This window comes from Schistocerca nitens, chromosome 2 (genome assembly GCF_023898315.1).
Source record: "Schistocerca nitens isolate TAMUIC-IGC-003100 chromosome 2, iqSchNite1.1, whole genome shotgun sequence".
Taxonomy (NCBI): domain Eukaryota; kingdom Metazoa; phylum Arthropoda; class Insecta; order Orthoptera; family Acrididae; genus Schistocerca; species Schistocerca nitens.
In genome coordinates this window covers 138,100,847-138,127,512 of record NC_064615.1, presented here as the reverse complement: position 1 = coordinate 138,127,512, position 26,666 = coordinate 138,100,847, and the positions used below count along the sequence as shown (strand labels likewise).

Sequence of the window (26,666 nt, the reverse complement as noted above, 5' to 3'; positions counted from 1 at the left end):
CCGTTTTGCTTCATTTTGTGTTCTTATTTATTTTTCGTCAGTTTGGTGTCTTAGACACGGTTTTGTAATATTTTCTTGAATCTTGCTTTGTCTTGAATGCAAAAATGGAGTGAAGAAGCATATTCTGATCACGATATGAGGATAGGCGTGAACAGAAGATTTTCCGGTATCATGCTCAGTACGTGTGAGCTCCGCGATTGGTATCGATTATTTACTACTGTAGAAATAACGGACGGATGTAAAAAGTTTTCATTAAAGAAAGCTACAGGGCTATCAATGTCCAATTTTATTTGTAGTTACAAATTAGCTATTTACTGTTACATGATATAAATTTGCAGTAGATGCAACCTACACGATGTATTCTGACTGTTACTGACAACAATGAGAAGTAAGCAGAAGTTTCAAACATGGGTTCGGCAAGCTTGCTTTAGTGCGCTGCGTCGTGTGTTGCTTGGTGTGTGTGTGTAAAACTAACTCGTGACCATTAATATGGAGAAAAGCAAGTGTTCTTTCTCGAAAACATGAAAGAAGTGGTCCCTTTCTTGAAGGAAACCACGAGTAGGAAGGTAGAAAGTACGATTGTGTCGTTCAGTTTTTTTTCCATTGGACATGGAGGACGTGTCGATACAATACAGCACATAAAGAAAAAGGAGCACCTGTCGGTAGCTTCTGCGAGAGCTTCTAGCAGCATAACTTTCTTTGTAAGTACGAACAAACTACAGAGGAAGATAAACGTATCGCTGCGGAAGGTCTGCGTTGCATACCACAAAAAAACAATCATTCTTTTTGCGTTCATTGGATTGCACGGCTCTTCTCATCATAGACCTATTTGAGATTAAATTCACATGTTCTATAAAAACTATAAAATGCGAGTCGATTTTAGCGACGTTTTATCGCCGCACGCAACGCATGAAGTTCAGTGAAAACCTAAGTGTCTGTCTGATGGTTGATGCATCATTTTACAAAAGCTCCAAACTAGTGCCGATTTTAGATAGGTATTTCATTCCTACCAGAGGTGTTCAGTGTAAAATAGTTTGTCTTCAGAACACTGGCGGAGAAACAGCAGAATTATTAACTAGCTATATTCGGGATATTTTAAAATAGGAAAATTTAGTTGACAAGATCGTCGTATTTTGTGCATATAATTGTAATACCGACTTTGGTGGGTTCAAGAGGGCAGGAACAAACAATGTTTATTCCAAAGTGGATAATGTTCTCAAGATGAACATTCAAGGCATCGGATGTGTGACCCATGTGTTACACAGTGAAGTTCAAACAAGTGCAGACATTCTTCTCATTGACACAGAAACAATAGTGAAATTTTTCAACATTTTCACATTTACACTGTGCGTGTGTAGGGACTGAAAACAACTATGATTACGTTGATACTGAAATCAAGCAAGTTCCAGGTAGTAAAACTTGATGGCTGTCGTCGTTGCAGCCGGCCGCGGTGGCCGTGCGGTTCTAGGCGCTTCAGCCTGGAACCGCGGGACTGCTACGGTCGCAGGTTCGAATCCTGCCTCGCGCATGGATGTGTGTGATGTCCTTAGGTTAGTTAGGTTTAAGTTGTTCTACGTTCTAGGGTACTGATGACCTAAGATGTTAAGTCCCATAGTGCTCAGAGCCATTTGAACCATTTGTCGTCGTTGCAGGAGTTTAAAGAATTATTGATATGTATGAACCTTTGAAGTCTTATTTTCTGTCACGGCACAGGTATCCTACATTGCTGAAACGGTTATGTAAGAACCCAAAGTGACATTTTTGACTCCATTTCATACAAAGCTAATCGAAAATATTTTCTATTTCAATCCAAAAGTTGGAAAGAACCACGAATTCAGATAAAGAATCAGCTGAGGAGAGAGCTGCTGAAAGGTAAAAAAATTGAGTTATTTCTTCAATTTTAATTAACTTGGAAAAGGAAGATTTTTCACTCAGTAATAATACAAGATAATTACCAGTTTATTTTATGGCACTTTGTTGACTTGCTTACACTGAAATCATGTTATTAGATAACGCTGAAAAATTCTATTTCTTGGGCTAACTTTGAGAATGTTATCTAATAACGCTGAAAAATTCTATTTCTTGGGCTAACTTTGAAACTGCCTGAAATTTCTTAGAAGTTGTTAGGTTCAGATGCAACATTTCGGAGAGAGATGATGTATTGTTTGATGATAGGATGCATGAACAATATTGTATCCAAGAAACTTGAGGACTGGGGAAAAGCTAATTTGGAAACATAAAAGGGATGGTGTGATGTATTCTGTGTGACTTGCTGTAAAAATATAGGAGATGCTAGTGAGTTTTGCTCTTGTTACACCAGGCACAAATTTTGTTGTGGAAAGGATATTTTCAGTTGTGAATTCCCTTTGGACTGATGAGAAAAACCTGTTTTACCACTGAAACTACCGAAGCAATTGTAATAGCTAAGACATTACCAAGACCTTAACATGCAAGGAGTTCTACAACCTGCTATTAACAATTCATACTGACACTAAATGGTCTACAGATTTTTGATGTATACATTAGTGTTTGTTTGCTAGAAATCATTGTCAGTATTTTGAATTATAAATAGTTCTTGGAAAAACAATGAATTATCACATGATAAAGGAGTGCTGTTGCAAACATGTTTTGAAGTTTCTTGTTAAAGTCTATGCCTTTTTATAGGTATAAATTTTAGTAGAAGATGCAATCATGTGTGCACAATATTTTCTGTTTGTCTAGTATGCCATTTTGTCCCATTTTTTTATCCCAATGTTTTGCAAATGTCCCTTTCTTAAAGAAAAGAAGTGCAACAATTTGCTAAGCTCAGAACAAAAAACTACACAAAGGCAGAAGAAGCTATACCTGATATGCTGGTGCATGTCTGGCAGGAAATCAAATTCAGATATCAACCATGAAATTAAAATGAACCTTAACAAACTATAGATACAAGTTTTATGTTTGTTGTGAAAGAATGAAACCAAAACCATCTCACCATAAAAAAACTTTAAAATAACTGCTTAGTTGTATATTCCATATTTAAACATATTGTATGTTTTTATATTATTATTTAATAGTTTATGAAAATGACAGTACAATGAAGGTGGTACTCCAGATAATATTAATTACTAAATGTTCACTTAAAATCACAGTGTTCATTTCAGAATGTAAGCTTGTAGAACTGGGAACCCAGGATATTTCAACAAGCCCAAAAATGTCCTGCATCTTCTCAGTAATTGTCCTGAAGACTTGCTCCAACATTATTTTAGTCAAAATTACATATGCCAGATGCGGTTTCCCTGTAGTTACAACTGTCCACGATGCTCATAATTGGCTGCCACAGAAATAGCCTATATATCACAAAAATCTGACTGACTTTTGTAAGCATTTTGCAATATATGTCATCACTAACTACCACTTGTAGTTCCTCAACCTCCACACAGAGGCTGAGAGACAAGACTCCATGTATTACGGACTATTCCACAGTTCAGAGGAAAGTTACTGTCAGTTCTTGGTAGAACATTATGAATGAGACACACATGGCATTGGTATAATATTCTACTATATTTATTATTTTACAAACCGGCTTTCAGCTGTTATGCTATCATCAGAGATAAAAATAAATACAGGGTCATTCCACGTCAAGGGGACCAGGGATCCCCACTCGACCATCTCCAAATCTAATGAAATTTGGTGTGAAGATTCCATATAACCTTTGATGGTTACATACCAAATTTCAGTTCAGTTTCTTCAGAGTTCGAATTTTTAGGGGCTTTTAAAGAGAGACAATCACTTTCACATCACATACGAATGTGCAGATGTGCCAAGTTTGCTAGGCTTTTTTAAAAGTTCTAGTACATATTTGGTCATTTGCTGTAACATACATAGACAACTTTTTATCTTGAATCACACCATGGAAAAAATTTGGGATTTTGACAACTGCTACTTTTCAAATGAACCAATCACACTAAAACTTCAGAGGGTTATTCCTACCTATTTGGGGGGGGGGGGGGGGGGGGGGAGTGTTATCTCAACTGTATCTTGTTCAATCCCTATTTTCTTGCCACAGCTTGAAACAGCATGCTTTAAGCTTTCAAAGCTATATCATTTAACTTCTGGATCTAGCGTATTGATGGGTAAGAATACATTTCAGAAGTTACTATTTTTGCTCTTTGAGACGATTGAAAAGTGAAATGTTTTGCTCACTAAGTCCCACAATTAATTTTTTGAGCATATAAAGAAGTTTCAAACATTAATTGAACATATGCCATAAAACATATGCCAAACAAAAACACTGAAGAGTCAGTTCCATTTTTGGTTAAGTAGTTCTACAATTTAGTCAAGGATAGATCGAGGAAAACTGTATTGTCTTCCTGGTGACAAGGGTATCATCTTCCTGATGATGATGTTGATGGTGCTTCTAAAGTCATGAAAAAATGTTGCTCAAGAATCCAGCAGGTGTCTTTAGCAGTTGGCCATTGGAAGGAACAAGCAGAACCATGTGGGTGCATAAAGCTGATGAGGACATCTTGTTGTTCATGTGAAACTTCAAACACTTTTCCAACCCACCAAAAATTGTCATACATACATACCTACATACATGCAATATACTGTCCTGGTTGTAAACTTGCTGCTGCTGGAGTTGCTTCATCTGCTTTGGAGGCATTAACTGTGAATGCTGTAGCTTCATTGGAAACTCTACTTACTCTGAGCTGATTACAGTTAATAGGCTTAAACTGATGTTTTTCTCTTATTCCAGATATTTTATGACCCATGGCGAACCTTGTTTCTTTATCAGGCTGGATTTTTGTCCAAAATATTCTTTTGGTACATAAAAATTTTATGCTTGCAATATTGTCATTACAGAATTTGAACAAATCATATGGAGGCAGTAGTCGGTTATCTAAGGGCCTCTGCAGACTAGCACAGGCTGTCCCCTAATGCCACAAGGCAATTGACCTGGGCTTGTTCCAAAATATTCCATTTGGCAGTGATGCCAAAATCCTTTTCACGCAGATATAAATTGATGAAATTTTTGAAATTCTTATACTGAGCAACTGAACCTGTACTAAAGAAATAAATGTTCTTAATGTTTTCAACCCGTGTCTTTAAATATGCTATTAACTTTATTTGGAAGTCATGGGCAGCAATGGTATCATGATGGAGACAGTCACTGATCATACAAATGCTAATACTCTGACATTCTTTGCCACCAAAATAGATAACAAATGGATGTAATGTAGCCTGACTATTCCCCCAATAAAATCCTTGCACAGCATCTTGAACAACAAATGAATAATGTAATCCATCAATGTAATCTGCAAGATTTCTTTTTGGCTGCTTAAGGTGTTTTGTCACATAAACTGGTAGTTTTCAAAATCAGTGCATCCATGAAATCTTTAACAGTTCTCCGACATGTCTCCAATGTGTGTTTGACAGTGTGGATCCACTGTTGGTATTACATTGATTCTTGAGGATCATAGTCTTTAAAAGTGTAAGGCAACATTAATTTGACATTTTGATGAACTGCACATACACATATTGAATGTGATCCAGTAGCACCAACTGTAGTACACCATCTCGTCCTGAGCCCACAAAATTGTGAGCAGCTCAGTCGATTTCCATATCGCTTACAATAAGCAATGAACATTTCTTTCAGGTTTCAAAGCAGCAGATGTTTCTGCTTGTGAATTTTTTTCCCATTTATTCTTACTGCAACACAATCCTTTTAGCCTGGGCATAAACAAGAAAACTAATCATCTCCTAAAAAAAGTGAGGACAATTTGTTTTACTTCATCATTGAACCTTTTCCCATTTCGGTTTGCAGGTGTTGCCTAAATTGCATTCCATCTTTAGTTTCCTAAACTTCATCTCCATTTTAGTTGAAACAGCAAATTCTTTAGCCGTTTTTTCAATAGTCCAGCTATTTGGGGCCAGGGTCAAAATTTGAACTTTACAGCAATTTCTTGAAGTCTGAAGCGTAATCTTAAGTTCTTCAATTAAGATATCCATATCTTTAAATTTTTTGCACTCTTCCATTTGTATTTGAGCAATATCTACTTGGCTCACACCATTAGCTGTGCAAATTGCCTGAGTAATGCAGCCTTTTCAGAACTTTGTGCTAATGGTGACTGTCCAAGTGATGATAATGAAGTATTAGCAGGAAAGCAAGCAACAACAACAACATCCATGTCTTCAGTGGATGGTGATTCTTGCTTATCCTACATGGATGATTTATTTATTTATTTATTTTTAAGGCACTTCGTGTCTACATATGGTACAAATTTTCTGATCATGTTTAAAAACTTCATTAGGCAGTAACTTGAACCTATCAGACATTAAAATGATCATTGCTGTTAAAGCCTTCTTGGTTATGTGTTTTTCTTTACCATATGGATTGTAGCAAGTCGTCTGCAGGAACTGAAATTTTGTCATTAACAAGACATTATGTTATGAACAAATTTGGGCATCTTCAGTAAAATCAAGCCCAGACCTATGTCATAGAAGCTCCTTGTCCATTGGTGACATTTCCTTAACTGATTGTAGTTGACTTTTGTCATAATAGAATAGTGATGACTTTTGACAATCAGCTCCACCTGATCCACTAAAGTAGCTAGGTGAAGAGGTTTCTTGGTCTCTTTGTTCATTTTATACAATAATTTAATAACCTATAACAAGCAATTTTGAAAGCTTGTGAATATCCTGGTTTAAAGCATAGGAGATTCAGTTTCATTTGTATATAAAACTACAAATTGGGCCATAAAAACATTGTTCTGGTGTTTACCATCAGTTACAACAATGATTATTGATTATTCAAACACTCGGTACTCAACACAAAGATAGTACAATGTCAACACAACACCACACAGAAGACTGACACAGTGAAAATTGCCAGTAATTAAGGCAACAATTGAAAGTGGTGATTCAGCAATTTATCACTGCTGCAAGGATAGAGCCTTAAAAAAACTATTGCTGCTTTATAATATCAATGGAAACAGTGACAATGCGTATATGTACCCACATGTATTGCAGGATTAAATCATTCTAAACAACATGTGATGAAGCCAGCTGGGATATTTTTACTTCCCCTCTTGTTTTGCCATCTGCCTCCTTAAAATTCACTTTTTTTTATTTCTGACTAATTACCACTAACACACATGAGTATAATCTGCATTTTCACAAAAGAAAAAGGTTGGCCCTCAGTTTTAAAGAATATAACACCAGATCTAATTTTGTGCTTAGTTTTATATATGTAATTGATTTTCTAATTTACTTTGACTGTTCCTAGTTAATACTTTTGTTGTAGAGTGAAATCGGTAATTGTTTCATAACTTAAATTCTGTTGTTGACTTATAAACAAATATAAATTCCGTACTAATTATAAACATTTGGAAGATGAAATGCTGGCATTCTTTAAGTATTTATTTGGTTCTATTCAAAAACATGTTAGCAAAGCCAGCTCTTAATTACTTCTAAAGTAATTTCCAGTTTTGTCAAAAGGATTGCTTGCGTACCTATATTTGTTAATTTCATGATTTAAACAAATAATAAGCTTAGCACTTGTAGAAGAAGGAACTGTTAAAAAGACGGAATTTTTCAACATATCCAGTTAATTTAATGAGTTAAATCAAAAAACGTATAGTTTCAGTGACTATTGTTGTGCTGATATATAAGGGCCAGATTTTTTGTCCCAAGACAGTCAGTCCACAGCCGCATTTCAGGCGAGGAACCCATATTGGTTTGAACAACAACAATGCATCCAGTTAACTGTGAAATAAATATAATAAGCCATGTGCTAAGACAATGACAGTGTCTGTTCAGTACACACCATATTATGCGGAAAGAACTGCATGGTTAGGTTTTTACTGCTCGTAGATGTCCAACAGTAAACCATTATAGCAGTATGTGCAAACTATTAATGAGGCTTATAGAAAGTTAAACAATAGTGCACTGGCCATACAACTGTGTATTATTGGGGGTTGTGAACAATGAAAGTAAAGAACTGTGAACCGCAACTGTGCACATGTTGGCTATATCATTTACAGTAGTCAGTACTGCGCTTCCACCCCCTACTTTTTCAGCCAGTATCACAATGCAGTACGACACCAAGGACAATCAATGAAGAAATAAAGCAGGTGAACATCACAAACACAGCATTCCATAATGATCATCTAGATTTTATGATCTTAAGAGCATTTTGTGAGGTTTTAGGATATTTATATTTTATTATATTTTTATTATATTTATATTCTATACTGTAAGATAATGTAAAAACACTTATTAGCATAGTTACATTCACTAAACTATAGGTATATCTTATACTATTAAAAGATACTACAATCATACATTTTTTGATTTACAATTACAAATTGTATTAATTTTTTGTATTATTTATTAATAATCCATTTTCCCTACGTTTGAATAGATATTCTTACCCATCAATGGAAGACCCAGAAATTAAACAATATAGCTTTGAAAGCTTAAAGAATGCTGTTTCCAGCTGTGGCAAGAGAAAGAAGACTGAACAAGACCCAGTTGAGATATTGCAACACCCCCCCCCCCCCCCCCAAAAAAAAAAAAGAAGAGAAACATTGCAGGTAGAAAATTTTGGCCAAATCTGCAGATGCATATCTTCTCTTCTAGGCATCCAATGTTAATTAAATTTGCTGCATATATAGACATCATAGGTAGGAATAACCCTCTGAAGTTTTGGTGTGATTGGTTCATAAAAATAGTATCAGTGGTCGGTCAAACATTGGCTCTCCGAATAGCACGACAAATTTTTTTTGCCACTTTAGAGGCTTGCATCTATATTTAGGTGGAGCTGAATTCCAAATTTTTGCCAAGGTATGATTCAGCATAAAAAGTTGTCTATATATGTTAAAGCAAATGACCAAATGTGTGCTAGGACTTTCAAAAAAGCCTAGCAAACTTGGCACATTTGTACTTTAATATATGATGTGAAGATGAGTAGCCTCTCTATAAAGGCTCCTAAAGATTAAACTACTGAAGATACTGAACTGAAATTTCGAATATAACCATCAAAGACTATATTGAATGTTCACACCAAATATCATTAGATTTGGAGATGGTTGAGTGGGGGGACAATTTAATATTGGTCCCTTTGACGTGGTATGACCCTACAGCATGTGTGGCTGTGAAATTTTGTAGGAGCAAAGATTTTAAACTAGTGCATTCCATAGTATCTCGGTTTGTTTCCAAAGATGACAATTTTAAAATGTTTGATTTCAGACTAAAACAAAGAGAAATTATTTCTGTGAAAATGTTATGTAATTATTGAACTTAGACAAACTATGTGACTTATTAAATAACGAATTACATAACAAATTACAACAAGTGTTGTGAAAAGATAACAAATTGTATAATAAAGTTTGATGAAATTTTCCAAGGGAGGAGCTGAACAAAACAAACTTATCTTTCTTTAATGGTCCAGTATTACAAGCAGGTAAAATATACAACTGAGATTAAGCAGGTAAGTAACACAGCTGTGATTATATAAAGCAAAAATTTTCAACAGGGCAAATGAAAATACAGGGTGTTTCAAAAAGAACATACATATTACAAAGTATTACTTTGTCAAAATCATTGATCGGTGCAAAACAGCTTGATTATTGGAGGAACAAATACATCGCCTAGTTTATGTTTATTGTTGCTAGATGTCTGTTGTCTTCTAACTGCTGGTCTCTGTCACATTGCAAAATGGCTACTTCACAGAAGAAATAATTTTTTGTAATTCTGCGGTTACAGTGCAAAGACCTTTTACACTGAGGTACCAAATTGAACCTCTGAAAGGACAGAACATTCGCAGGTTGTATCAATGGTCTGTACACACAGTATATGTATGTAAACAGAAGAGTCCAGTGTCCTCGTGTTTGCGACGAAAATGTTGCACGAATTCAAACTGCTTTCCAACGTAGTCCTACAAAATCAACTCGTCCTGCCAGTCAGGAGTTAGAACTGCCTACAAAAACAATTTGGAGTGTTTTGAGAAGTCACTTGGTTATGAAGCCATGCAAGTCACAGCTGTTACAGGCTCTACGTCATGACGACAAACGCAAACATGTGGGCATTTTCTGACGAGCTTCAGAACGCTGTTGACAGTGATAACACTTTCGCACAACGCATTGTGTTCAGTGATGAAACAACTTTTCACCTTAGTGGGAAAGTAAACAAAAACAGTGTTAGAATTTGGGGCCTACAGATCCCAAATTCACACACTGAACAGCTACAAGATTCACTCGAGGTCAATGTCTTTTGTGCGATATCCCTCTCGTCTGTTTACAGCCCCTTTTTCTTTTATGGAAACATGGCTAATGTTCAGCAGTATGTTGCTTCATTGCAAAGCTGGTTGGTTGCGAAGCTGAACGAGATCTACTTAGTTTTTCAACAATGTAGTGGGAATTTCTGCCACCAAATGTAGCAGGAAGAGATAGTAGGCACTTTATTAAGACTTGTCCGAGCTTTCGAAGTGATTTATTGTTTCCAGCTACAGCGCTCCCGTTCCTCTCGATCTGCCACTGGGTCCCGCAATGCTGACGACACCACTTCACTGCCTGCGAAACGGCTTGGCGTGGAATGGCTGCATCAGCAACCTGTGCGCGCACTGTTTGTCAGCCTTGTACACCAGCAGAGTTGCATCGTCGTCAGGACGCCGGCAGTCGACTCACCGGTCTGCATCCCTGCCGACTCAGCGCCGCTCGGTGTGAGTCGCAGGTGGCCAGCTGCGTGCTTCTCTCCAGCGTGGCTAAGATTGCGGCGACAACACGCTCCCATTATCCGGAGTCCGTATCTGTGGCACTCACTCCGGGATGCCTCTGGCACGTGTTGGAAGCCAGGACGACTCCCTGCGGCAGCGAGCCGTGGAGTGGCTCGCCGCTGGCTGGCTACGGACCCTGTGTCGGCCTCTTGAACCAGCGACCCGCCGTGGATTGGGACACTGGCGCCCCATCCGCTGCTGCATGTAGCTGTGGTGTGACACGCCCCGCCGTCCAGGAGAGCTACCACACTTGAATGAATCTCATTAGAAACCTGCACTTATTTATACGCGGCTGGGTGCCTCCGTTTTGCCACATGCGCTGCTTCGTGTCACATACTCACAACACGCTAGGCTCTGTGGCCTCTATTCTACTTCGCAACTTTATGTGTAACTCACTGCAATCCGGCCCGCACTTGTCTGTAACTTGTGCTTAGAATATTGCACAAAACTAACTTTCCCTATCCTAAATGGTGGTGCTGCTACAGCAAGACGGTGACCCACACTTGACTACCCAAGTGCGTGAGTATCTGAATGAGCCGTTGGATTGATTTTCAAACAGCCGGCGACTTACCACTTCTTAGCTGGCTACCAGTTTCACCAGATTTGAAGCCCTGTAACTTCCTTCTGTGAGGTTTCATTAAGGACAACATTTATGCACCAACACTACCACAGAAGAGATGAAGAACCAGATATGTATTGCCATAACACCTGTGACGATGAACATGCTTATCCGAGTTTTGGACGAATTCGAGTATCAAAGTGATATTGTTCATGTCCCTGGTGGAGAAATACTGAACATCTTTAATCTAAACTTGAGAGATTCTTAAATCTGTGTCCCAAGTTTCATAGTTGTATGTATTACGGTTTAATAAATATATGCATTTGAAATATGTATATTCTTTTAGAAACACCCTGTATAATAAATTGTACAAAGAGAAAAAAAAAGGGCTGGCGAGTAATAGAGCTGTGTCTGATTGTTCAGAAGTAAACTTGAGGAAATTGACATAGTTTATTAATTTCCATTATTTCAAGGCAGTTCATCTTTATCTATTTATGGATGTGATGTAGGACTTAATGTTGCACCTTGTATCAATAGTCTGGTTTGCAAAAGTAGTCTCTCCTATTCTAAGTTTCCAATTTCTATCGTGTTCCTTAAAGCGGGTGCATATTCCCCTGTCAGACTGATAGAATTTTCCACAATTATGAATAATTTTGTATATTCCACTCATTTCCAAAGTTGAAGTGCTGTCTTTACCGCTGGGTAAAAAGTGGCCAATAGAGTTACCTACATAAAATTATATTTTAAAATTCCTGGATTTAAGCTTTCTGGCCACAATCAGTGAGTTTTTTTCTCTAAATATAGAAACATGCATCATTTATTGAGGTCTTCAGGCAGTGAGATGAGAACTGGCCGAAGAAGAGAGGAGACTTGTTTTTTTATACGTTTTGGAGTCCACCAAGTCAGGGTTTTTGCCATTCTTTGAAGCTATTTGTTTTATTGTATTTAATTCACTTTTGAAAGTTGTCCTCACTCATAGGGATGGGTATTAGGTGATGTATCACTGAATGAAAGGCAGCATGTTTATGGGTCACTGGATGTTGGGATCTGCAGGTACTACAATGTCTGTAGTGATAGTTTTCTGTAGTTTATAGGGAAACTAGATCAACTACCGTAAAATAATGGAAATCAATGAACATATCAATTTCCCCAACTCATTAGTGAATGATGAGACACGGTTCTCTTACTCAGCACTTCTAATGGTTGATATTACTCATAATCCCATCTAGACCATGTTGTAAATTACCCCCCTACTCACATACACAATTTCTTCTGCCTAATCTCACTTAATACATCTTAACCTACTTTTAATAGTGGACCTGTTAAAGATAAGATTATTTTGTTCAGCTACTTCCTAGGAAAATGTCACCAGAGTTTGCTGTTCAATTCATTTCCTTCTCAGAATAATTGTTGTAATTTGTTATATAGTTCATTATTTAATGAATCATATTTTGTCTCAGTTCAATAATTTTACGTAACATCTGATGATAACACAATATCTGAAAAATAGTTTGTAAAATAATAAATATTGTAAAACATTATACCAGTGTCGTGCGTTTCATTCAGAATAAATTACTTGTTGTCCTCACCCTACTCCAATCATGAGCCCTTAGCTCACCAGTGAGATGATAGATGTGGACGACAAGTATGCTGCAGTATTTGCTATGCAGGAAAATTAATGGCTTTTCTCTGTAGCCTCTGTACCCTGATTTCTTAAGTGCCCTGATGCTATGTAAAATAACTTATTTTCCTCTGCCTCTGTAAGAGGAGAAGAGAATCAGGCATCGCTTAGGTTCTGTTCTTTGGAAAGTAAATGTGCTGATTAGCATGGAGAGTATTCAGTGAATAAGCATAATTATGAGTAAGTTTGTGACAAACTTCTCATCAGTGCCCTCAAGGTTACAAGCAATTCTGGATCTTAACCTGTAAATGTCTCGTGTCAGTCCTGATACTCTTGAGGAATATCACTGTGGGAGTTCAACCACTCAGACCCATTTATATGAACTGTGACATTGCTGCAGTACACAGCTAGAATGTTATAAACCATGGAATTTAATAACTGTAGTCCAGTATATTGTTCTTCCTAAGCACAGTAAATCTAAAATGACTGGAGAATGACAAGTGAGAATATTAACATGGTCTGTATCAACTGTTACTAAATACACTTAGTAAATTGTTAATGCCCTTACAGCTTTACTTTATATAATTTTGCTCCACTTTAGGGCACGGCAAACAGTAGTATGGAATAATTGCAACTGCTCTGTCAACAACAGGCTACAGCCATAAGGAACTGCTGCTGTTGTTGGATGGCAAGCAATGGCTCACCAGCCTCGGCAAAGAGGTAGGGGATTAAGCTAATCTTATATGACTTTGTGGATAGCCTAATCTTCTCACAGTGAACAGTGTCAATGATTGTGACAAGTGGTAGTTTGACAGTGTTGTAAACCATGCAATCACAATCAAGCAGGCACCTCATCAAAGTCTTTTATAAATGTAGCAGATGCATTCAATCTGTTCCCTATGACTGGTGGCTACTGAATTTGAAAATAATATAGCTTCTCATCAAAAGCTCAGAAATCTCATTCAGATTTTAAAATTAAGTGTTGTATTCCTCTTTCAGGGAAAAAGACAGGGAACTGTATACAGAAAACAGTTACTTAAACTTTCTTTTTGGCTGCTAAAGTGTACTTTACTAGATGTAGTTGTCTCCTTAGTGTATTTTCCTGGCCTCAGGCAAGATGGAACCAAGCTCACCCATAAAGTAGTCACAACTGCACACCTTTTCAGAATACATATTCCAGCTGCCCCTCTCCATTCACATTCAGTGGTGGTAGAAAATTGGTTCTGGTTTTGATTGTAAGCAGCATAAGTGAAGTATTTAGCCACTGCCTGGGCAATGTAATTAGGTGTAAGATAAAATCTGTTTGGGCTTCCAGCTGCATCAAGTACTTACACATCCATAACCTTTCAGCTGAGTGCTTCTTGATCAAGGACAAGTGGTAACAAACTGCCTTGTAGTTGCTGCCATCCTTACATAGCCACAGTACTGGTTGGTAACACCAGCAGTGTGCAGGTCATTGCCATATAAGGCAATGCACCTGTTGTGTCTACTTAAACACTCCAGTGGCTGGATTCCACACAGCACTTAGGTGGAAACCAATTTTTTGTCTCTGTAACTTTTTTAATTAATGTCAAAGCATCTGATACATTCTCAATGAAGACAGACGTTTGCAGCTAAACATAACATGGGACCTGGCCACCAAAAATTTATAGCATGGGTGGTAGAGATAGGATGAAAACACTGCCTATATAGTGGACTGACCACCAGTGACATCACAACCTGCACAACTACTGTACAGGGGGGGGGGGGGCATTAATAAAACCGACAAACTGCAGGGACAGATTCCTGACTGGAAATGTAGGAAAAAGGTCCTATGAACCCCTGCCGAAAAATATATTGTTGCCGCAGTAGACACCACTGAGAAATGAAAGTTCCTCTGACCATGTGCTGTGTGTTCCTTGCGTATTGCAGGCTGTGAGATTGATGCAGCATACTGTAAGGAGCAGAATGATTCAGTATTGATGTCGGGAACAAACCGAGGTGGTGATGGTGTGTGGCCAAACAGATGGAAACTGTCGAGAGGCAGCACGGCTATACCAGGACGAATACCCTCACAGACACCAACCACATCACACAACATTTCAAGCTCTTTTTGGCGTTTGTGTGGTAACGGGTCCTTTCAGCCAGAGGAAAATGCAGGGAGCCTGTGGACTGTGTGTACACCTGATATAGCCATGCTGCCTCTCTACTGTTTCCATCTCCTTGAACATACACAAACACCATCTCAGCTCGTTCCTGACATGAATACCCTACATTTTAATCCATCCAGCCCTGAAAGAAATCTCTCTCTTGCAGCTGACAGTTTAACAGTGCTTATGGAAAGTAAAATCAGTTTTGTGAGATAATGTTTGTGCTTTTAATGCTGCACTGAAGGAAAAGCACTTTCTTACACTTTTAACTTTATTTAGAATTTTAACACTTCCATTAAATCATCAGAAGTCGCACATTTTTATGTTTCGATTTGAGGCAGTAGACATTTAAAATGTTTTCCTCCTTATTTTAAGCACATTTGTAACTGTAGTGGTCCATGTTGTTATTTAACATGGCATCATGTCCCAGTTCTTCCTGCTATACTGATGAAAGATGTTCATGGGGAAATATAATTTTAATTAGTTGCGTATTAAGAACAACCCATTGTCTGTGAATTTTGTGCAGGGCAGAATGTGAGCACAGGGCATCCACAAGACCTGACGATGAGCGCGTGTCTTTACCTTGCAAAGGAGAAGTTGTTTACGCTTTGCAGTCGCGCTTAGGGGGTGCTGTAGACTCCAGAGAAGAAGGGGCCTGACGACAACGTTTAGCCCCAGAACAAATGAAGTTATATTATGCAAGCTATTACTTACTATCTTGTTATCTCATTACTTATCATATCTAGACTGCCTACAAGTATATTGTAAATGAGAGATCTGTTCATTTGATGTTGTTATAGTATGAGAAATGTTAAATACAGAAAATATCTTTAAAATGTAGTTACATGATTTCATAGCTAGTTGCTAGAGAATACAAGCGCTCTCTTACAACCCTTGATCTGCTGCAGTTGGAAATGAAGTCCCATGGTACAATTAGTGACAGTGCATAGTAGGACCACTGCATCAAGAACCAGCAAAAAGGCAACTGTAAGATGTTTTAGGTAAACAATATTATGAACAGTATCTGGGTGACAGAACTCTTCATGAAGTAGATACCCTCAGGAAGGCAAACGTAAGCCTGAGTCAAGTATACCACTTCATGCTCACTACTGTGCACACTCCAAAGTACTGCTGCATATGGAAACAACAAGTATACGGCATGAATTCAATTTTTCAGATGATATTACATTATAGGACACTGTTGATACATAATGTCTTTGATATGGGAAAAAAAACCTAATGTGAGTTAAATATGAGGACCATGGTGGACAAGTCATTGGCCCTCCTCTGCCAATTTACTAGGAAAAGTCAGATTTAAGATTCCATGCCTAGCCACCAAGTGAAAATGTACTGCACGTCTACCTTGCTGCAATCACATAAAGAGCCTAAATGCTAGTGGAATATCTAACAATGCTGTCAAGCATGTTTGAGAAATTCAAGAGTACCACTCAGCATTTGTTTATCAAAAATAAAACAGCTATAGCTTTATTGTTGATGAGTCTACACCAAGTATTTATTCTCCAGGCATGCTGAGGTTAACAAAGAGGGTTTTCTTTTGACCAGTAGTGAGCATTGTGATTATTTTCCTTGCCATTAGATATGAAAAAGGCTTCATCAGAGAACTGTAATGTTGTTTAGAATGCAAAAAATGATTCTTGTCTGGACATCTTCCCTTAATGCTCAATAAACTTATATGTGATAGGGACATAACAACTATCATGCAGCCAAGAATTTTTTTGTGGTGGATTTGTTGTACTGACTGTTCTCAATGCCCTTTTGTCACATATTCATAGAGGAATTAATGCAATAAACTCACCATGAACAGTTAATGCAGCTAACATGTAGGACTCTCCAAACAGTTCTGTTTACTATTCTCTCTATAAAAAGATGCCACTCAAGGTTTGTAGCAGTATATAGTTTATAGCAGTGCACTTCTATCATTTCTAACACATCATCTCATTTGTTTGTTATGTTGGTGGTCAGCTGCACCTGGCTACTAGAACGAATCTGCACCTCCACTTGTTGAAAACATGGTGTGACCAGTGTGGATGATCTTGATATATCTCTCCATAAACCAATGCTGCTTGTAGGTGACTCTGGCAACATTTTCTGAGTACTAGTGCTGAGTTCCCGGGGGTACGCTTGGGAATGTTTCAATGTGTAAATGTTAAGAGCCACAAAAATATTATTATATATAAATCTGAATCATTTGCTTACTTTACGATGTGTGTTAAAAGTATGTTATAATTTGTTCCAGCAATAATTTGTAAACATTAGACATTGGCAACAGGTCACTTCAGAGTACCACTTAACTTTCTTGCAGAAAACCAGCACTGCTGGGTACTATACATAAATCAAACACATCTTTATTAGTAAATTCCATTATTGAATGAAAATCATAAAGTGAAAACCACCACAGAAACGTTAAACAGTGTACCACCACCACAACAACTAGTTAGATTCGGTATTGGCACTAGCAGTGAGGAGATACAAGTTATGCCTTTTCTATACTACTAGTTTTACTCCATGTTATCCTTTAAAATTCTGAAGTTCGAGTTCATTTTCCAGCAGTTTCCAGGTAATGTAAGGTTCATCACTATACTAGTCCTCTTTTCTACCCACAAAAGATCGAACACATCGTTTCTGACAAGTACCTGTACCATAGTTCAGCAGCACCTTATACACTCTCCAGTCACATTATTGTGACCATTTGTCAAAAGCCTGAATAACTTCCCCTTGCAGAGAGGTCCACTGTGAGGAGTGCAGGAAGTGTGTCAATGAGTTTCTGGGAGGTACCGACAGGGATGTGGAGCCTTGCCAGTTCCAGTTCCGTGGCCTGTTGTGCTAGGCTTCTCAATTGAGGATCCACTGCTTGAACAGCCCAATGGAGGTGGTCCAATAGACTCTCAATTGGATTTAAATCCAGGGAATTTGGTGGCCTGTAGAGTACTGCTCTTTGAACCATACGCATGCACTGCGAGCTGTGTGACATGTTGCTGGTAGGTGCCATCACACCAAGGGGGAAAAAAAAAAAAAAAACTGCGTGTAAGGGTGGAAATTGTCCCCAAGGATAGATGCATACCTGTGTTGATCCATTGGGCCTTCCAGAATGATGAGTTCACCCAGGGAATGTCATAAATACATTCTCCCAGACCATAACACTCTCTCCTCTGGCCTGGAGCCTTCTCACAATTGTTGAAGGCTGTTTGCTTTCAGACGTTTCATGCTGTACACGTCAATAGCCTTCTGTCCAGTGGAGAATAAAATATGATTCATTTGGAGAGACCACCAGTCACCACTCAGTAGACACTCAGTTGTGGTATTGGCATGCAATTCCAACCCCCATTGCCAGTGAAAAGCAGTCAGAATAGGTGCCTGAACTGGGCACCTGCTACAGAGGCACATATGCAGCAGCATTTGCTGAATGGTCTTTGAGGAGACACTGTTGATAGCCCCTTGGTTCATATGGGTGGTCAGTAGCTCAACAGGTCACCCATACACATCTCTGCAGCCATCATCCACCCGTGTCATCTATAGCCGGTGGTGCACTTGGCACCGGTTTTGGATTGTGCCATTTTACCATGCATGGTATACTTTAACTATGGTAGCGAGTGAACAGTTTACACTCGTAGCCATTTCGGAAATGCTTCCTCCCTTGCCCAAACACCAATGGTCATGCCCATTTGGACATCAAATAAATTGCTCTGTTTCTGCGTTATGACAATGAGGACACTGTCCCCCCCCCCCCCCCCCCCAGGACACTTTATATGCTCTACACTCCTAGTACTACTATCTGTGAGTGATTACTGCATGTTAATGTCGAACAGAGGTCGTGGTCCCATTAATGAGACTGGACCATCTATAAGGTACTCACTGTTTCAATTAATGTGATGTCTAATTTTAGTTTTCAACATTTGACGTAAACAGATAGCATGGTTCTTATATTTTACAACTTCATGTCCAACAATTCTTAAAATAGTCTGGTAACTTTAACCTTTAGTGTTGGAAGTTTTACACTATTTTCACGAAAAAATCTGGACTACTGCAATCTGTCAACAAGATGCATATCTTCTAAGAGAGGAACAGAAAAATATTCTTTTGGACATTAACAGCAACTGAGTCAATTTGTGGACAAGGAAAGGCACCTTTATTAGCATGACAAACTGTAAACAGCAATAAGGCATGGGTCTATCACTATACACCATAACCCAAGAGAGGGAGAGGATGGGGGCGAGGTGATGAATGATCATAATGCTGCAAGCTGTTGATCACTGCAGTACTACCACATTATCTGTGACCAGTAATTAATTCAGAGCAATCTGCTTTCTTTGCATGTTATGGTGGAGCTGCAAAAAGCAAACTTGAAAAGCAATAATCTCCAGGAATTTCACTTGACAGCTGTTTAACTTTACCCATACAGTCCAGATTCATTTCCATGACTTCCACAAGTTTTGCTCAATTGAGGAAACTTTATGTGGGTAAATAATCATGGATAATCAGAGATGATGTAGGTATTGAGCTGTTGGTATACTGCTCTTCTTTTTTCAATCACGGGATCAAGATGCTGCCATTCTGATGGGGAAAATGCATTTTTGTAGAAAGTAAACGTGGAGAAAAATGGCATACTGCCTTGGCATTTTATTTGGCAGCAGTAAATGTATTGAAAAAACCTGAAGTTCAAATCTGAATAACTGTCAGTCATTTAGTGCTTAATCTACTACTCAAAGAAAGACTTTCAGCAATAGCAAGACATGCTTTGGTGATTGTACCAGGATGCTTCACCTGCAGACAATGCAAGTCTGCTATTTCAATTGGATGTTTCGAGGCTCATTTGAGCGAATATACACATTTTTATTTAATATATAGCTTTATTTGTTAATACAACAATTTACATATTACATAACATTAACATGAATAATTGGAATCTGTCATAACATATTCTCTGTTTTTTGTTGAAAGTGAAAGTATTTTTTCGGGGCATCAATCTGCAACATGGTTGGTTATGTCTCTTTCACAAACTTTAATCATCTGAAAATGGTTTCATGGTTTGCCTGAGTTTTGGTATCCTTGGATTATCTTTCACCATTTTGTAAACAAAACATTTTCTGCATCAACTTTCAGAAAATTTTGAAATGTGTGGTGATATTTTGGTGTCTTTATGTCAACTAGGCTTGTCCCAGATATAGGCCTACACCAAAAATAGGGTTGCATATGTTTGCTGTAGACTGAACATTACTGTGTAGTGCGAGTGACCCTATGGTCAAGCTGTTGCTGTCTGGAAATGGCTGAAAGCTAGGGATAAATTTTGACAACATAGTCTTTAGAAAACAGTGACCTAATGCTATATTTAAGTTAAAATGAACAGTTTGGATCGCAATAATATTTGCTTATTAACCAGTTTTGGCTTATGTACAAGTCATCTTCAGAATATTTGGTCCCCTTTGGCTGGTGGTGGTGGCTCGTCAGATTTCTCATACATCCGTATGATCGTAGTATCACGAGAAATCCAAAGAGCCACCAGCACCAGCCATAGGGGGCCAAATATTCTGAAGATGACTTGTACATAAGCCATAATTGGTTAATAAACAAATATTATTGCAATCTCGACTGTTCATTTTTAAGTTAAAAGTTAGGGGTTCTGATGGTAGTAACAGTGAAGTTATTAACAGATGTTTGGTTCATTATTCTGAGAATTTTCCTTCTACATCTACATACATACTCTGCAAACCACCTGGAAGTGGTGGAGGCTACCCTATACCACTACTAGTCATTTCATTTCCCATTCCACTCACAAAAGCCCGTCTCTGAATTACTTAGATGTCTTCCTTTAATCTGACATGGTGCTGGTCCCAAACACTCTCACAGCACTCAAAAACAAGTTGCTCTAGTGTCCTACATGTGTTCTCATTTACAGATAAACACCCTTTCCTAAAACCCTCACAATAAACTGAAGTTAACCATTCGCCTTCCCTACCACAATCCTGACGTGCTCATTCCCTCTCATATCACTTTGCAACATTATGCGCTGATATTTAAATGAAGCGCCTGTGTCAAGCAGCACAATATTGGTGCTCACTCGAACATTATGGGTTTGTTTTTCCTACTTATCCACATTTTTTTTTTCTACATTTAGAGCTAGCTGCCCTTCATCACACCAACTTAAAATTTTGGCAAAGTCATCTTGTATCCTCCTACAGTCACTCAACTTCGATGCCTTCCTATACACCACAGCTTCATCACTAAACAACCACACATTGCTGCCTACCCTGTCTGCCAGATCATTTCTGCTAATAGTGGTCCTATCACACTTCATTGGGGCACTCCCATGATACCCTTGCCACTGATGAACAATCCATCGAGTGGGTTCTATTATTTAAAATGGCTTTGTGCCACTAACCTATCTGGGAACCTATTTCACATCCTTGTACCTTTATTAATAGTCTGCAGTGTTAAATGCTTTTTGTGGAATCTCCCTGTTGGCCTTCATCCATAGTTCACTGTATGTCACATGAGAAAAGGGTGAGCGGATTTTTGCATGAGGAATGTTTCCTAAAACCATGCTGATTCGTGGACATGAGCTTTCCAGTCTCTAGGAAATGTATTATATTCGAACTCACAATATGTTCTAGAAGTCTGCAGTGTGACACCAAGGATATTGGTCTGTAATTTTGTGGGTACGTTCTGTTACTGCTCTTATAGACAGGAGTCACATGGGCTTTTTTCCAGTCTCTTGGAACTTTGCACTGGGTGAGAGATTTAAAAAATGCAAGTTAAGTAAGAGGCCAATGCCATAGTGTGAAATTTAAAACTTAGCTTTCATTTTGCAATCTTCTACTGCCACACCAACTGGTCAACAACTGACACCACGGAAGCCATAGACCCGTTTAGTGCTTTTACATAGAGGCAAAATTTTCTCAGATTCTCAACCAGATCTTTTGCTAAGGTATGGCAGTGGTAGATGCTATATGCTGCTCATGTACATCCATTCAGACACATAAATCTCTAATGACCATAGCCTGTCATTATTTGTGCATTATTCTCTTTTGAACCAAGAGTGCAGCACCATTTGATTCATCATTTTCCGAATTTCATTGTTAAAAGGGGTTTTTTTTTTTTTCTGTCCTTAATCCACTAACCTGGGCATACTTGTCTAGGGCATGATTTACAATCTACATAAACTTTGACCATAATTCCATGTTCCTGTTACTGGTACTGCTTATCTTATCTTTCTAATAGAAGCCTTCTCCTAGCCTTCTCGACTTATTTATTAACTTTCGTAACCATAGTCTCTATGATGACATCATGATCACTAGCCCCTGTCTATATATTGATGCCAGCAGTAATGTCCATCCTTTTTGCAGCTTCGAGGTCTACGATATTTCCATTGTGTGTGGGTTGCCAAACTAGATGGTCAAGATAGTTATTGGAAAATGTTTTCAAAAGTAGCTTGCAAGACTGTCTGTCTGTACCCCCTGATTGAATCCATAATGTCCCAGTCTATGCTCAGTAGTTTCAAGTTGCCTTGAATGAGTCTTGCAGGATCTGGCTAATTCTGCACTACTGACTGTAGACTTTCTTTGGATTACCGTAGAACTGTCACAGTGGAATCAGGTGGCCTGTAAAAACAATTTTTTGTCAACTGCAATGAACATTCCCTCTCCTATGGCATCTAGTCTGTCTTTTAAATATCACAGAGCTTTCTACTTCAGATTTCAGCCACCTCTCAGTCCCTAGAATTGTTTGAGCATGAGAATTTTTCTGGAAGGCAGTAAATTTGGAAACTTTGTTACAATTGCTATGACAGCATACTGATAAAATTTTGGTCTGATTTTGCTATCTGCGTATCAACTGGTATATGTTCATCAGCGTACCTCAAACTACTCCCTAGCCTAAAAAACCACTCCAGAAGTACTCTGCTAGCCAAGTAGCTGTTTGCTTTGTGTAGTGCACCCCTGACCTATAAAGGGGAGCCCTATAATTCCCAATTTAATAATGAAGGTCCAGAAATCTGCAGCCAAGAAAGTCACCGAGTTCCCATGAGCTATAAAAGCAAAGCTTGTGGTACAATGCTCCCAGATGTCAGTTTCTCTACAAACTTCAAGCTGGAGGGAATTCAGAGGGTTGATGACCTTAGGGTTACCATTAGCAGTTATGGCTCAGTTGATTACTTTCAGGTGGCATTATTTTTGCTGACAGGTAGTGAGCAGAAGTGTTAAGCCACTGTGCCTGTTATTGGTGCTGAGGGAGTCTGGTTTCCATTTCGTTTTTCAGTAGTTGTCCTCTAACTGCCTTTCTCCGATGTGGATCTTGGTAATCTACCAGTATGTGGAGTTTTTTTTTTTTTATATAGTAATGGAGACAAATGAAAGTTCACCATATATTTGTCTTGATCACAATATTAAAATAAAAAAAGTACATAACCTGTTTGAATTACTGAGCAACCCTCTTCAGTTCTACTGAAAGAAGAGGGAAATAGTTATCAGAAGGGATAACATCCCCCGTACTAACAATCATTTACCTCTTCTTTTTGGGGATCATTGTTCAACAAGTGACAATGCTTATCTAACTGCTCCATTATATTGTGTTCAAAGTATGTAAGTTTATAAATTTATTTTGGATCATGTCTCCTTAAATGACAGTTACGTGTTACAGAAGAAGAAAGTTTGAAAGGGAATGGTAGGAGCAACTAGTAAGTTTAGCAGGTACTTGTAGAAAAGTGCAGCTGTAAGGTGGTGGTTAGTGTTTAACGTCCCATCGACAACGAGGTCGTTATAGACGGAGCGCAAGCTCGGGTTAGGGAAGGATTGGGAAGGAAATCGGCTGTGCCCTTTCAAAGGAACCATCCCGGCATTTGCCTGAAATGATTTAGGGAAATCACGGAAAACCTAAATCAGGATGGCTGGAGACGGGATTGAACCGTCGTCCTCCCGAATGCGAGTCCAGTGTGCTAACCACTGCATCACCTCGCTCGGTGCAGCTGTAAGGCTGTGTGAACTACTATTCTTTTTTTTTGTGTGTGTGTGTGTGTGTGTGTGTGTGTGTGAATCAGGTGAATCAGTAATGTGGTGTATTTCAGCAGGAAGTTGATTAATCCTAGTCCTCCCTCAACCAGCTTCAACTTGAAAGCAACATATGACACCATACAAATTTTCTTCACCACAGCAGCCAATATTCAGCATGCTCTATGGTTCTGCAATTCTCTTTTGGGACACTGAAGACCTGTGTCATCTACCACAATTTGGATAGTACATACATATTTATTTAATTTCTGTGCTAGTATGAGATTGCTGTTGAAACTTGAGCCTGTAGTCACTCAACATCATCTCAGTATAAGGCATCTGCTTCATTACATTAAATTACAGAACCTTTATTTCTTCAAGATTTCAGGAAACATTGGAGATTCAGTGCTTCACACTAATTATTTTCTTGACTTGTTAATGTACGTCCTATACTAAATAGGTCTTTCTCTTACAAGATTTGATCAAGAGGACATGTCTCGATAATTTTCTTAGTAGGCAGTAGGGTGATACAGCCAGCTAATAGTCCGAACTATTAGAAGTTTTTCTGTCTTTATTTTAATGACCCTAGAAGATGCAGAGGAAGTAAGTGTCAACCCAAGCAAAGGCACAATACGTAGACAGGCAGAAGAGAGGAATGTGACACAGAGGTTGCCAGCTATTATTTACTGCCTCCGTAAGTGCCTTGGACACCTTGAGCCACAAGTAGTTATTTTTAACAGACCAGCCTACAGCACAATTGACACAAGGCTCACCAGACCAAACCCTATTCCATCTAAGCTGCTTAAAACACTCACAATTTTGAACCATCCAAAGGGCTCATGCAAGTAACAATGTCATGATTATGGAGAGCAAGGTCAAGATTCCAAGACACATAAAACAGTCCAAAGTTTAAGACATCCTTAGCACTCTATACCAATGTGCTGCATTGTCTTAGAACACCAGTGAATGTGTAAAACAATAAATAAAACATACTCCAAACGTGCTCAACAAACATCGCAGCAACAAGGGACAACATGTAAATGGCTTTGAGCAGGCAAATAGTTCAAGGTAGAAGAAATATTAGTGTTTTCAGTCCAATCAGAACTGATATAATTAGACACGGGGCACAAATCTGAGTTGGACATAAGCTTGATACAATATTGATTGCTGCCTTGCTTAAGGAATCATCACAATTCGCTTGAATCGATTTGCAGCAACAATGGAAAATCTAAATCCAGATGCTTAGGCAATGATTTGATTCCTGCTTCTCCTGAATAAGAGCTTCATAACTTAACCACCATACCATCCAACATCACTTGGTACACAGAGTCCAGTACAAGACTAGATTAAAATTACAAATATACCTAATACCTTAGTACATAAAGGAAGAGAGTGGAGGCATGCTGAATGAGATAAGATGTTGGGAGTGTTTCTGTTATTAAAAATACCTGCCACCACACACACCGAAAAAGATGGGTTTTAAAGGAAAGGCAGTGAGATTCAAGTCCCAGAGAAATTTATGGAATGAAAACGTATTAAATAATTCTAGTAATCTATAATGAAATGAACCAGTCACAGTACTTTAACATGCAACCTTGTGTTTGGAGTTGTGTTGCATTTCCTTACCTTATACGGGCATTGATCCGAAGTTCTACACTTTTCGGCAATATCATTAAAAGAACTAAAATAATATGGAATGTGCTCGTCGGGAAGATTAATATTCGAGAAATTGTATGTTACGCTGGCGCGTATAACAACACTAATAATAAAACAGTGTTGGATGTAAACAGATTCCCACGACGTCTGTCAACAAACACAGAATGCCATTACTATTATTGAGTGCAACGCATAACACATCTGCTTCTACTGTTACTGCTGACAGTCATGCATGAACATTAACGAAGAGATAAACTTGTGCCATACCATTCTGTATGGAATGAATTTTTAAAGGTTCTGTACAAGAACTACAAAATTGCATTACAAATATATCACAAAATACTGCCGGTATCACAGCTAAAATGCTGAGCAAAATGCGCTCGCGCGGTTAAAAGATTAAAAATACAAATTATATAAATTGACACATGACAGAACACCGCACTAAACCTATTATGGTATTTATTTTGAATTGTGACACAAGAAATACACGTGGTCGATATACCACAGTGTTTCACTTTGTCGATTTCAGTGATCTCTAGAGATGACTAGTCGATACACGAAATGACACGCTGGATCAGCTGTAAATTCTGTATAAAATATTATATGGATTCCAGCTAGTGGCCAGGTCTTGCTCAGTTTAATTGATTTCAGCTATTTATAACTGCCATTGACATTAATCTCTCACCTTTTCATATGTGCGAAAATTAAACTCGGGCACAATTCCTTGGGACACCCATTTGCCGGCCGCGGTGGTCTCGCGTTTCTAGGCGCTCAGTCCGGAACCGCGCGACTGCTACGGTCGCAGGTTCGAATCCTTCCTCGGGCATGGATGTGTGTGATGTCCTTAGGTTAGTTAGGTTTAATTAGTTCTAAGTTCTAGGGGACTGATGACCTAAGATGTTAAGTCCCATAGTGCTCAGAGCCATTTAGCCATTTTTGACACCCA

General features: G+C 38.4%; 1 protein-coding gene across 2 annotated transcripts in view; it reads right to left on the bottom strand.

The window, feature by feature from the left end:
- The window catches only part of LOC126235833 (EGF domain-specific O-linked N-acetylglucosamine transferase), a 140,429-nt gene extending 114,219 nt beyond the window's left edge, over positions 1-26,210 (bottom strand). For both annotated transcript variants that reach the window (XM_049944688.1, XM_049944689.1), the window contains exons 1-2: positions 25,988-26,210; positions 25,691-25,867 (exon numbers count right to left, since the gene is read on the bottom strand). In XM_049944688.1, coding sequence (XP_049800645.1) covers positions 25,691-25,867; positions 25,988-25,990 — 180 coding nt within the window. In that variant the 5' untranslated portion in view covers positions 25,991-26,210. The remainder of the gene's footprint in view (positions 1-25,690; positions 25,868-25,987) is intronic.
- Positions 26,211-26,666: the final 456 nt, after the last annotated feature.